The 11,464-nt window shown below is 54.9% G+C and overlaps 4 protein-coding genes across 4 annotated transcripts; 3 read left to right on the top strand and 1 right to left on the bottom strand.

Moving 5' to 3' along the window:
• Positions 1-737: 737 nt before the first annotated feature.
• On the top strand, positions 738-3,443 carry CONPUDRAFT_157973 (glycoside hydrolase family 30 protein; the record flags this gene model as incomplete). The annotated part of the gene is made up of 13 exons (XM_007774955.1): positions 738-854; positions 916-1,090; positions 1,116-1,255; positions 1,327-1,483; positions 1,551-1,634; positions 1,697-1,771; positions 1,921-2,127; positions 2,181-2,428; positions 2,485-2,583; positions 2,652-2,889; positions 2,959-3,139; positions 3,258-3,327; positions 3,384-3,443. The coding sequence occupies 13 exons, from the start codon at positions 738-740 to the stop codon at positions 3,441-3,443; spliced, it is 1,851 nt and encodes a 616-aa protein (XP_007773145.1).
• Positions 3,444-4,675: 1,232 nt separating this feature from the next.
• CONPUDRAFT_84697 (glycoside hydrolase family 30 protein) lies at positions 4,676-7,710 on the top strand. Its single transcript, XM_007774954.1, has 12 exons — positions 4,676-4,776; positions 4,832-4,988; positions 5,048-5,082; positions 5,150-5,198; positions 5,272-5,346; positions 5,405-5,547; positions 5,603-5,669; positions 5,733-5,980; positions 6,050-6,148; positions 6,196-6,272; positions 6,335-6,510; positions 6,574-7,710. The coding sequence occupies exons 1-12, from the start codon at positions 4,702-4,704 to the stop codon at positions 6,981-6,983; spliced, it is 1,611 nt and encodes a 536-aa protein (XP_007773144.1). The 5' UTR covers positions 4,676-4,701; the 3' UTR covers positions 6,984-7,710.
• An 886-nt stretch (positions 7,711-8,596) lies between these two features.
• Positions 8,597-8,999, top strand: CONPUDRAFT_157970 (uncharacterized protein; the record flags this gene model as incomplete). Its single annotated transcript, XM_007774953.1, has 3 exons — positions 8,597-8,743; positions 8,804-8,886; positions 8,957-8,999. The coding sequence occupies 3 exons, from the start codon at positions 8,597-8,599 to the stop codon at positions 8,997-8,999; spliced, it is 273 nt and encodes a 90-aa protein (XP_007773143.1).
• A 211-nt stretch (positions 9,000-9,210) lies between these two features.
• CONPUDRAFT_39189 (cytochrome P450) lies at positions 9,211-10,862 on the bottom strand (the record flags this gene model as incomplete). Its single annotated transcript, XM_007774665.1, has 3 exons — positions 9,211-9,906; positions 9,977-10,588; positions 10,704-10,862. Coding segments are annotated over 3 exons (1,467 nt in total), but the record flags the coding sequence as incomplete, so codon positions are not given.
• Positions 10,863-11,464: the final 602 nt, after the last annotated feature.

The following is an 11,464-nucleotide window of genomic DNA, read 5'->3' as shown; positions in this document are numbered from 1 at the left end:
CCTCCGAGAATATCATTTCAGAAATCTATCGAAAAGCAAAAGTTCGCTAATCAATTTTCACGAGGAAGGAAAATTCATCAGAGAATTCACCGGAAAAGGAAAAATATAATTGATGACTCAGCCATTTTGCGGGGGCTCGGAGGCACTTAATCCGTATCAGACAATCTGATAGGATAACTTTTGCAATGGATTTTCCTCGGGAAAAAACTAGTTGGCAGATTTTTGCACCTCGATGGATTCTTGATCGATATTCTGGTAGGTAATATCGGCGTTTGCCCGTAGTGCGTAATGAGCCATGTGAGTACATGCTATTTTCATCGATTCCATCTCTTTTTATGCACTCACACATGCGTATTCAACAGACGCTCGTTCAGACCACCATGTGTCTTCCAGCTGGTGTACATGCCTAATACCTACTCCGAGCTCGATACGTCGTTGTCGGGGGTCGTATCTTCGACAAAGAACATGTGATTCATGGCCTCATGTTCATGAAATTAGGGTCTTGCGCCTTGATAAACTGTGACACTTTGATTTGACAAAATACGGCTCAAAGCGGTTGCTAAGCACCACCGGACCGGTGGTTGCGAAGCATCTCCTGCTCGAATATGATCTCAGTCCTTCTCAGTCCCTGGCCTGATTGTCGCTTCACCAGGACTCACCTTCTCGTCAGAGGTCGGCGCCTCGGCATAGATCGTTCTATCCTAGGATCAACCAATCAGGTACCCCATCATCCTCTCATGGCGACTTGCCGCAACCGCCTGTGTCCGAACCCCCAGGACCTCACTCTCCCGGAGCTTGGTTCATCGCATGTTCTTGCACTCCTGCCGTACCTCGGCGGTGTCACCTGCGCAACCGTGGCTTCTCGTGCTCGTTGGCGGTATCCGCCTTTGTGTGCCCTTTCTCACTGTTGCAAAGGGCCGGGGAATGAAACGACATGCAACGTTGAGTCGGTGCCTTGACCGCGTCGTTTCTGATGAGATGAGCGTGCTGGCGCACTTTGACTCGCCGTTGCGACACCCCGGTGCTCTTCTGTGGGGGACGACAAATGCAATGTTCCTCGTGGGCCCCCTCGTTGGTGCCGCGAGCTCAGGTACACTGCTTATACTCTATCTCAGCATATAAGCACGGCGAGGAGGCGCAAGGAGAGGCCCATTTGCATCCATCTCCAACACGCACCGGCATGCGTTCCACGTTCCTTCTTGGGGCCTGCTACGCCCTTGTACAAGGCGCTGCTGCGCAGCAAATTTACGACATCGTTCGTGCCCCATACATATTTATGTATCCTCGATAAACACGTTGCTGACGCGTTCACGTTGTTCGATACAGTGGACCACAACCTGGAGCCGGAGCAGTCTGCTCACGTACTCGCAGCCGAGCGGCGGGCCCATCGACTTCGTCGCGCCCGGAACGGCCGCCAACGCGGACATCCAGGTCCAGGACTCGTCCGTCTACCAGACCGTTCAAGGGTTCGGAGCGTCCTTGAGTGCGTCTGGGTCTCGAATCCTTCATCCGCGTAAGAGTCGAATATTGAATGCTTGACTTTGTATCAGCCGACTCTTCCGCACAGCTGCTCAGCAATTTGAAGAGCGCGAACTCGGGCGAGTACTGGCAGCTCTTGGATTACCTGTTCAACGGTCAGATTTCCCCCCGTTGTTAGTCGTCTGAAGGAGGTCGCTTACACGTGGGATATCTGCAGTTACCGACGGTGCAAATGCTGCTGGTCTCTCTTACATTCGCGTGCCTCTTGGCGCGTCGGACTTTTCTGCAAACGGTGAGACCACTTTTGAAACCTGAAACGGGCGATCGACGATCCTGTGGCATTTTATGTCCGGATTTAAGCCCCCGCCGGGGATATCATGTCAAACCAGCTCAACGGGGCAGCGCGCTGATATTTGCTCTTTTTTTCGTGACTCGTGACAGATTACAGCTTTGACGATACGAGTGGAGATACTGGACTCAATGACTTCAACATTAATGCCGCGCCATCGTACCTGTACTCCACGATCCTCGATATTTTGTCGGTTAACAGCGAGCTGAGGGTGCACGTTTTGCCGTGGTCGCCGCCTGGTTGGATGAAGGAAGGCACGATGAACGGCGGGACTTTGAACACCCAGTACGAGAGCACGAGTAAGTGATGGCTGAAATACCGGACCTAAATAGTTGCTGAGCAATGTCTCTAGTGGCAAACTACCTGCTGAAGGCGGTGCAGGGCTTCAAGGCCAAGGGCATCCCCGTCTTCGCCGTGGGCATCCAGAACGAGCCGGAGAACAGCAACCCCACGTACCCGAGCACGAGCATGCCCGTCGCGACCGAGGCCGCGATCGGCGAGGCCCTCCGGACACTGTTGAATAACAACGGGTTATCGAGCGTGAAGCTGATTGGCTTCGAGCACAACTGGAGCGACGCGAGCGCGTACCCTGTCCAGCTGGTATGTCGACTTCGGTTGCCTGGCGCCGGTGGGTGGCTGACGTATGGGGGATTTAGATGCAGCAGGCTGAGAGCTCGTTCGACGGTGTCTCCTTCCACTGCTACGACGGCGCATACACCGACCAGGCTAGCTTCACGTCCCAGTACCCTGACAAAGTGCGTTCCTTTTTCCCAACTTATCGTCCGTGATGAGATATCCTGACCGGACGTCGTCTGGCGCATAGGAGGTCTACTTCACCGAGTGCACGGGCACGCTCGGCTCGGACTGGTGGAGCGACATCAAGTGGTATATGGACAACATCATGATCGGCGCGGTTGAGTACGGCGCGTCGTCCGGCCTCATGTGGAACCTCGCGCTCGACGGGAGCGGCGACCCGATCTTGTCTGGCTCGAACAGCTGCACGGGCGGCTGCCGCGGCGTGGTTACGATCAGCGGGAGCTCGTGGAGCGTGAACCAGGAGTGTGCGTGATCACCATTTATCTCTCTCTCTTCGAGCGGAGGGGGCCAATTGCTGATTGCGTCTTTGATAGTCTACGCATTGGCGCAGGCGTCGAAGGCTATTACTCCCAAGGACCCCAATGGCCCGTGGGGCCAGCGCGTCGGCGTCACCGTCGCTGGAAGCGAGGACTGGGCGCTCCGCGTCGGTGCGTACGTGACCAAACGCACGTCCTCGACCGACTGGTGGCGGTACTCCCTCGTCGTGCTCAACTGGTAAGCTCGTCCCGTATACATATACGTCCACATGCATGCGTCAGGCGGCGATATGTGGCGCGAATCACCTGTGTGATCTGAAGAGGGACGGCGTGTTAACATGTTCCGTGACATATAGGGACGACAGCTCGTCGACGACGTTTAACCCGCAAAGCGTCGACGCGACGATCGAGTTTAGAGGCCAGCAGGTACGCATTCTATTCATGTCTAGCGCGATATGCTGATTATAGCTCTTTGCTACTAGGCCAAGTACACGTTCCCTGTGGGCGTGACCACGCTCTCGTGGTACGCGGCTCCTACGTAGAGCAGGCTCTCTTTGGGTGGTTTTGGGTTTTGATTGGGATCTGGGTTATTTACGGGAAAGGGCTATTTATTGTTATGGGTATTATTGCTATCGAGGGTACGTGGTATTTAAAGCTTATATGGCTCATAGTCGACTGGCCGATTGTGAAGGGCACGAACTAGGAGGGTTTCAGATATACATCTGTCTCTGTCGCTCATTGTTTGTTGGGAAAGCGTGCATTTATTGGATCAAAACATGCCATCTGGATTTGTCTTCAAATCCGATCGAGGTTTGCCTAGTATGAAACTCAGAGTGTGCCCAGTTGAGCATGGGTGCATGAGCGCGTGGGCTTGTCGGCAACTCACTATTTTGGCGAGCGTGTAGGAGACGATGCCGGCGGTAAGGGCTACTATAAACGGTCAAGGCGTAAACACATGAACTTGGTGACGCTGTCAGTGTCAACCTGCGATCACCATGGCGGCCTTAACCTTCTCGCTCGACATTGGCCCCGAACAGCCTCGCGACAGGCGCAACTCCAGGCGACTCCCCGCAATGGAAGCTTTTTTGTTTTGGAAAGCGTGCTGCTTGATTTCTGGATTTCATCAGGGCTCGAGTGCCGATTTCTCACCAAGGACGCGTGGTCACTGGGAGCGGCGCCGTGCACATGACGTGTGTGAGCTGTAATGTCGCCGTGGAGAAAGTTCCAAGGATCTCGGCCAAGGAGCTTGGGAAATATCATGGCCATCTTCTTTTCCTGATTGGCGTGCCCTACATGCTGGCAGCCGCTGCTTGTCTCAGACCGCCCAGTTTTGCGACTTCCGTGTCGAGGTTCCTGCGGTCCCGCGGTCATTGTGTGTTCATGGTGAATGTTTGAAGGCTAAAATTGTCGCGTGGTATTGTATGTTCTGCTGCGGAGCCCCTGCTGTGTGCCTTGGAACAACTCCACGCTGGGCGGGATGCGTATGGCATTCTGAGCCTCTTTGTCAGGCCAAGGCGTCGTTTGTATTCAAGAATGGAGTTGAAGCAAGTGTGCGCGCGTGTCTCATGATGATGCCGGTGTGACACCGAGACTGGGTGCTTCTGTATCAGTCTCTGTCTCTTCGCCTGCCCAAGTCTGGACAGATGGGCTCCATGTCCTCATTGGTCCTGTCCCTAACCCTGGAATCCTCTGTTGATGTCGATTTCTTGAATATAAAGCCCGGACGCACAGTAACCTGGTTCGCTTTTTGAGACCCTACTTTACCACCGCCCCGCATTACCTTGCACCCTCGCAGTAGCCATGATGCGCCTGACGCTCGCGCTCAGCGTCTTCGCTGCGTTGGAACTGGCTGCCTCGCAGCAGATCTATGACATCGTGCGTGGCCCTGTTGCGCGCTATAACCCGCCAGAGATGCTAACAACCAGAACAGTGGCAGACGACATGGGACCGCGACATGCTGTTCACGTACTTCCAGCCCAACCCAGACCCCATCAACTTTGTTACTCCGGGACCAGCAGCGAGCGCAGACATCCAGATCGATGACTCGTCGGTGTACCAGACCGTCTATGGCTTCGGTGCATCCCTCAGTACGTCCTACCGACTTGTTACACCCCAAATCCATCAATCTCACGTTTCCTTCGCGTAGCCGACTCATCTGCATCCTTGTTGAATGGCCTCAAGGTGATTGCACTCCCCCACCAGGGCTAGCGCGAGATCAACGAACTGATGCACCTCTCCCCCACCCCAGAATCAAAACTCGGGAAGCTACTGGCAGCTTTTGGATTACTTGTTCAACAGTGAGTTTCTCCTCGCGTGCACTCCACTCTCCACTCGTGATGGCTGACAAGCGGGGCAATCTGATGCGCGCAGTGACGGACGGAGCTAACGCGGCCGGCCTCTCCTACATCCGGGTTCCCATCGGCGCGTCTGACTTTTCGACCCAGGGTGAGTCTAGATAGGGGCTATTTCTCTCGTGGCGAAGGAGTTAACTTTGTAATTTTAGACTACAGCCTTGATGATTCCAGCGGGGACACTTCTCTAAACGACTTCAATATCAACGACGCTCCCTCTGATGTTTTCTCGGTGCTTTCGGACATTCTCTCTGTTAACGACCGAGTCAATGTTCACATTCTCCCCTGGTCACCGGTATGTCTGCACTCCATGTTGATATTTTGAATGCGTGTACGATAACCCCCTCTAGCCTGGTTGGATGAAGGACGGCGGAACCATGAACGGGGGATCGCTAGAGACTCAGTATGAAGACACCAGTAAGCCTCGTTGCCTTTTGCGGTCCACGGACCACTGCTAACCAGCGGCTGACATGATACTAGTGGCCAACTACCTGCTCAAGTCGCTCCAGGGCTTCAAGAGCAAGGGCATCCCCGTGTACGCGATCAGCATCCAGAACGAGCCCGAGAACAGCAACCCGACGTACCCGACGTGCGATATGCCCGTCGCCACTGAGGCCGCAATCGGCCAGTCGCTGCGCTCGCTCATGAATAGCAACGGGTTCTCGAGCACCAAGATCATTGGGTATGAGCATAACTGGAACGACGCGGGCGGGTACCCTGTTCAGCTTGTGAGTCAGACATTGGTCTGTTGTGATGCATGTGCGCAATGGCTCACTAGAATCGGTTGGTTCGTCTAGATGCAACAAGCTGGGGACTATTTTGCAGGGGTGTCGTTCCACTGCTATGACGGGGATGTTTCGGACCAGGCGTCGTTTACTTCGCAGTATCCTGACAAGGTGGGCACCAAACACTGTATCGCTTCTATGACTAACGCGGCGAGTAGGAAGTGTACTTCACCGAGTGCTCGGGAACTATGGGTTCTGACTGGTGGAGTGACATCAAGTTCTACATGGACGAGATGTACGTCCGGAGCCCCGTTTCCTTCGCTCAAGCATCAGACTGATCTTTCAATGCGCTTTAAGCTTCATCGGATCGCCGAACTACGGTTCTTCCTCTGGCCTCATGTGGAACCTCGCGCTCGACGGTAATGGCGAGCCCTTGTTGCCCGGCACGAACAGCTGCAATGGGGGTAGCTACCCAGGGTGTCGCGGCGTCGTCCAGATCAACAGCGATGGCAGCTGGAGCCTGAACCAGGAATGTGCGTATTTCCTCCCAACATCCTCTCGTCCTCTCATCACTCACGCACGCGACACACACGCAGTCTACTCCATGGCCCAAGCCTCAAAGGCCATCATCCCCAAGGACGCCGGCGGGCCGTTCGGCCAGCGCATCGGCCAGAGCGTGAGCGGCGACCTCGACTGGGCGCTCGTCGTCGGCGCGTACGTGACGACGCGGACGGACTCGTCGCAGTGGAACCGGTACAGCATCGTCGTGCTCAACTGGGACGACAGCGCGAGCACGACGTGGAACCCGGTCCCGGTGAACGCGACGATCGAGTTCCGCGGGATGCAGGCGAGCTACGTGTTCCCCGTTGGTGTTACGACGCTGTGGTGGTACGCGCCCGCGCAGAGCTTCTCGGTCGTGGACACATTCAAGCACGCGCTTAAGTCGGTGTGGTCGGGCAGTCTGTGGGACTTGCCGGTGTATCTGTGGTCTGCTCTTCGTGGATGATCATGAGCGTTTTTCTTGTTCTTGGTTGGATGAGGATAGAAGGACCGTTTTGACGACTTGTTATGATGCGTTGAGGTGATGACACCTACGAGCTCTTGTGACTATTCTTAGTACCGTAATTTGCTCGGGTTTTCCACTTTACATGACACGCAGAGGGCTTTGCGAACGCACGGGCGCAGCGATTACCTCTACATACCTTTTTTTTGTATTATTGCTGACCGTTGAGGCTGTTATACTGTAATGTTTATTATCGCCTTCGGTGGCGTGCAAATTCTTTCGACAGTATCACGAAGCATCTGTTGTAGGCCAGGCAAGAAAGTACACCACAGAAAACAAGGATGGGATCACCCAGGCTTCGTTCATGCGCGCCTTAGTTGATCTTCCTGGCCAGCGCTTCATCTCCCATCCAGACACGCGCCTTGCGCTTGCTCTTGGGCGAGGTCGCCCCAGGCGAGGTCGGTGGGGTGTTGACGACCTTTGAGTTGGACATCGTCTGTGCGTGCCCTGCGAGCGCCGTGCACAGCGCGAGACGGTATCCTGTTCTTTGTATCGTCAAGGCTTATATGTGAGAGAGGGTGGACGTACTCGGGCTGAGTGCGCTTCTGCTCGGAGGTCGCGCGTTCTCCTTGTCGTCGCTCCTGCGCTTGCTCGGCGCGCGTTCCTGGAATGCGTTGGCGGCAGAAGCGCTGGGATAGGCTAGCGAGGTGTCTGGTAAGAAGGCGTGAGCTGTGCTGTCGACGCTGTTGCTGTTGCTATTGCTGTCGCCGTAGTAGGATATGGCCTGCCGGAGCGCCGCGATTTTCGCGTCGAGAGAGGCTTCTTCGGCTGCGAGGTCGTGGTGGTGCTCTAGGAGCGCCGGGATCTCGTCGACGATGGCGGCCATGAGCGGGGCGAGCGGGGCGAGGGAGGGTCCGTCGGTGGGTGTTGGTGTCGGTAGGGGTGTCATTATAAGGAGTGTAGAGTAGAGTAGAGTAGGCTGTGGGGTGGGGTGGGTGGTAGGGAGTGTGGGGTAGGCTGTATGCTGCGTTTTTCAGTGCGCGTGCCTTGGACTTGATGGTGTTGGCTCAGCAGGGACCGGGGCTTTGAACCCGTTCAAAGTCGATAGAGAGCCTGTTGGGGTGAGCCAATCGCCCTGAGAAGACAGAAATACTGCATTGCGGGCAAGACGTTGGTCGTTGGAATACAGATTGGCACGCTCAGGCTGGTGAAGACGTTGGGTCGTTTCAGGCGCTTTGGCTGAACGAGAAATGGGTTGTCAGTGTCATGGTATAGGTGAGAGTTTGAGAAACGTTGGGTGGGACGGGACTGTGGGCGAAGAGGGGCGGAGCTCGCGTTCGTCCTTTGCGGCGACTGCTCTTTGTTCACCACTACATCCTGGATAATGCAAACTACGTTCAAAGTCCTCGTTTTTTTGGCATTGTAAAGTGTTCAGCCATTGTTAAATCCGGTCGACAGGACGCCTGCATATAACCACAGCCAGGAATGACTGACGACTAATATGGGGACGAAGCTTCAAGAACCTTCCATGCCACCCGCGAACATCATGGGAGAAGAATGCAGTTGTAGTATCCGTCGTTTCTTCCTGACAATCTTTACCTCAACCTACGATTACAATGTCGGAGACCAATCCCAGCATCCCTCTACTCCCCGCTCCTGGTCCTGCGTCACTCGATGACCCGAATACCCCGCAGGTGCCGATAAACTCAGCCGAGTCCGTCAAGCTGGATGCGCTCGGGCCCATGGTGGTCAATCCGGATGGGGTATGTGTTGTCTTGCCTCGTACATGCGCGCAGCTTTTTTCATTAATACTATGATACTAGACTCTGTCGAGGATCGCGAACTGGGATAAGATGACTGAGGAGGAACGGGAACGGACACTGCGAGTTGTTACTGCTAGGAATAGGTGCGTGCTCGTGCGATGCTTTTTACCGATACTTTTGACCTCGTGGTTCTGATGGCTAATCAATACTTAGGATACGGATTGCTCAGCAGGCGAAGAAGGAGAGCATGACTTGACTTGCTTCGCGTATGTTTTGACAGTTATGACAATTCGCATGATGCAACGACGTGTCCTTTCATGTTATATGCTTGTTTGTCGTGGTTACGCATGCAATACCATGCATGGCGGTCATTCCTACGAACTATACGTGCATACAATATTACAAAAGAAGGCCGACGTATTTATCGTCGAGTCGAGCAGCAAGCATCGCCCCTACGCTCCGACGTGCTCACCCTCCTGCTTTAATGGCCGAAATGTTATGTCCAAGTCATAAGGCAACGACAATGAAAACGCGAAGAACGAATTCTGGATCTCATCCTCATGTATGGAACCCTTTGGCAGCGTCCACTCGAATTCCCTTAGGAACATTGCCGCGATCGTCCGTATCTCGTACAATGCAAAGTTGCGCGCGGGGCACTTGCGCGGGCCTACTGAGAACGGCATCCAGCGCTCCTTCAGCTTCAAGGCGATTGCTGCGTGTTCCCGCGCCTTGGCGTGGTCCTCCCCGCTCTCAGCGGTGGCGGACGCATGTCCCATGGTCCGGGCATTGAAGTCCTCTGCGCCGCCGTCAGCGGTGAGGAAGCGCTCGGGGCGGAATATCTGTGGTTCATCCCATGTACACGCGCTGTGATGCATCGCGTAGACGTTGCACACCAGCGGCGTGCCTGCGGGGATGAGGTACTTGTCGAGCATGACGTCCACATTTGCCGTGCGCGGCGCGGTTGTCGATGCAGGCGGGTTCATCCGCAGTGTTTCGTGGATGCACGCGTGGAGGTACGGCAGCGAGTCGGATCCCAACGTCGCCTGCGTCGGGTCGGTGGTCGGCCCTAACACGCGGAGGACCTCATCTCGGCAGACCTGCTGGATCTCTGGGTGCTTCGCAAGGAAATAAGTGAAGGAAGCCATGGCGCCTGACGTGGTATCCTGAACATGTAGCCAATGCAGTCAACTGCTTTAGACGGCAACGACTCAAGAGCAGATGGTGAGTACTTACATGCCCTGTTATAAATAACATGACCATGTTATCCCTCAACTCGACTTCCGACAGCTCTCGATTATTCAACAGGAAAGTCATGGCGTCCTCCCCGGGGTTGTCCCTCTTCGCATGCAGCAGGCGCACCAGCGAGCCCACGAATCGGTCCATGCGTGCTCGCACCTCGGGGCGCGGGAGCAGCCGCTCGAGTTGCGGAAATATCACGTACAATGGGCTCGACACCGCTGGCATCAGTTTCTTATAATCCTCTACGAAACTCGAGCGCGTCCGTACAGCGTCGAAGTTGTGCCCGATTAGGCCAATGCCGAGGCCATCAAGCGCGATGCGCTGCGCCAAGTCAGACCATCGCACAACATGAGACGCCATGCCTTGAACTGGAGGAACCGTGGTCGTGCTCTTGACTATGTCGATAGCGCTTTTGGCGAGTGACACGAATGCAGGAATCGGGAGCGGGAGGGAGAATGCCTGCTTCACGATCGGGGCCTGCCGCTTCCAGTCATCGCCTGTCGCGAGGACGACATTGCCAGTGCCGGTGAGCTCCGTGAGCATCGTGTCTTTGCCGGCGGAGTTCTTGGTGAACTTCCCCTGGTTCCTCAGAATGTGATGAAGCATCTGTCGGATGCACGAAAGCTCTGGCGATCAGTTACGTGGTCGCAAACTCAGCTCAGAAGCGTACCTTCGGATCTAGCACCTGCACCATCCACTCTCCCACCACCCAGACAAGCACAATCCCCTCTCCGCGTTCGTCCCTCATCGGAATCAAGAAACGTTGGCATCGATAGCTATCCGGTTTTGCCGTCAGATAGCTCCAAACCCACGGCCACAGCGGGACGGTAGGTAGATGTCTCAGATGTGCAGGGACTGCGAAAATACGGTGGAGCAGCCACAAGAGCAGTGTAAGCGTCGCGGCAAGAGTCTGGACAATCATCGTCAAGTAAGAGTTGCTGGCTTTCGTCCTTCTAGGCCATGTCTCTTTATACGCAAATGTAACGCCACAGCTCGAGCTTTCTCCTGTCCTTCCAAGCCCAAAGCCGATGTCCTAGCCTTCTTTGGGGCGCGATGGTCACCCAGTATGGCCTCTGAAAGTAAGTTCTGTCGCTCTCGCGCCGCTAGACTGCCCGGTCTGGTTCAGCCGTTGCGCATCACGTCTAACTCGGATAAACAGTGGCGTGTAGGCGTAACGAACAAACGGCTAAGAAAGAAAAGGTAGGGGTAACGTCAGTCCAAACGCCTCAAGTCTACATGTCCAAGAAAATAACCAGCGTCCCAGGTTCAAGGACTCAACAAGTTACAAGGAGAACCTGCCCAGGTAGGTGGTATTACCGATCGACAAAGCGCCTTCCTTGGAGACTGCGACAAAAAAGATAGCGAAACACCTAGACGAGGGACCTGCCCACAATAATCCACAATGGATCAAACGTCGACCAGCCCTACGTTCTAGATCTGAATGCTAGGCGCCCCGTGGCGTCATGTGAGTATCTTGACAGT

Source organism: Coniophora puteana, assembly GCF_000271625.1.
Source record: "Coniophora puteana RWD-64-598 SS2 unplaced genomic scaffold CONPUscaffold_13, whole genome shotgun sequence".
In the NCBI taxonomy this organism is placed as follows: domain Eukaryota; kingdom Fungi; phylum Basidiomycota; class Agaricomycetes; order Boletales; family Coniophoraceae; genus Coniophora; species Coniophora puteana.
The sequence above is the reverse complement of the archived record's forward strand: the minus strand, read 5'-3'. Positions and strand labels throughout refer to the sequence as shown.

Excerpts from the sequence above, each read along its gene's own strand:
- CONPUDRAFT_84697 (XM_007774954.1), top strand. The coding sequence starts at position 4,702 with ATGATGCGCCTGACGCTCGCGCTCAGCGTCTTCGCTGCGTTGGAACTG. Across the intron at positions 6,149-6,195 it reads CTTCGCAGTATCCTGACAAG|GAAGTGTACTTCACCGAGTG; the intron begins GTGGGCACCAAA and ends CGCGGCGAGTAG. Across the intron at positions 6,511-6,573 it reads CTGGAGCCTGAACCAGGAAT|TCTACTCCATGGCCCAAGCC; the intron begins GTGCGTATTTCC and ends ACACACACGCAG.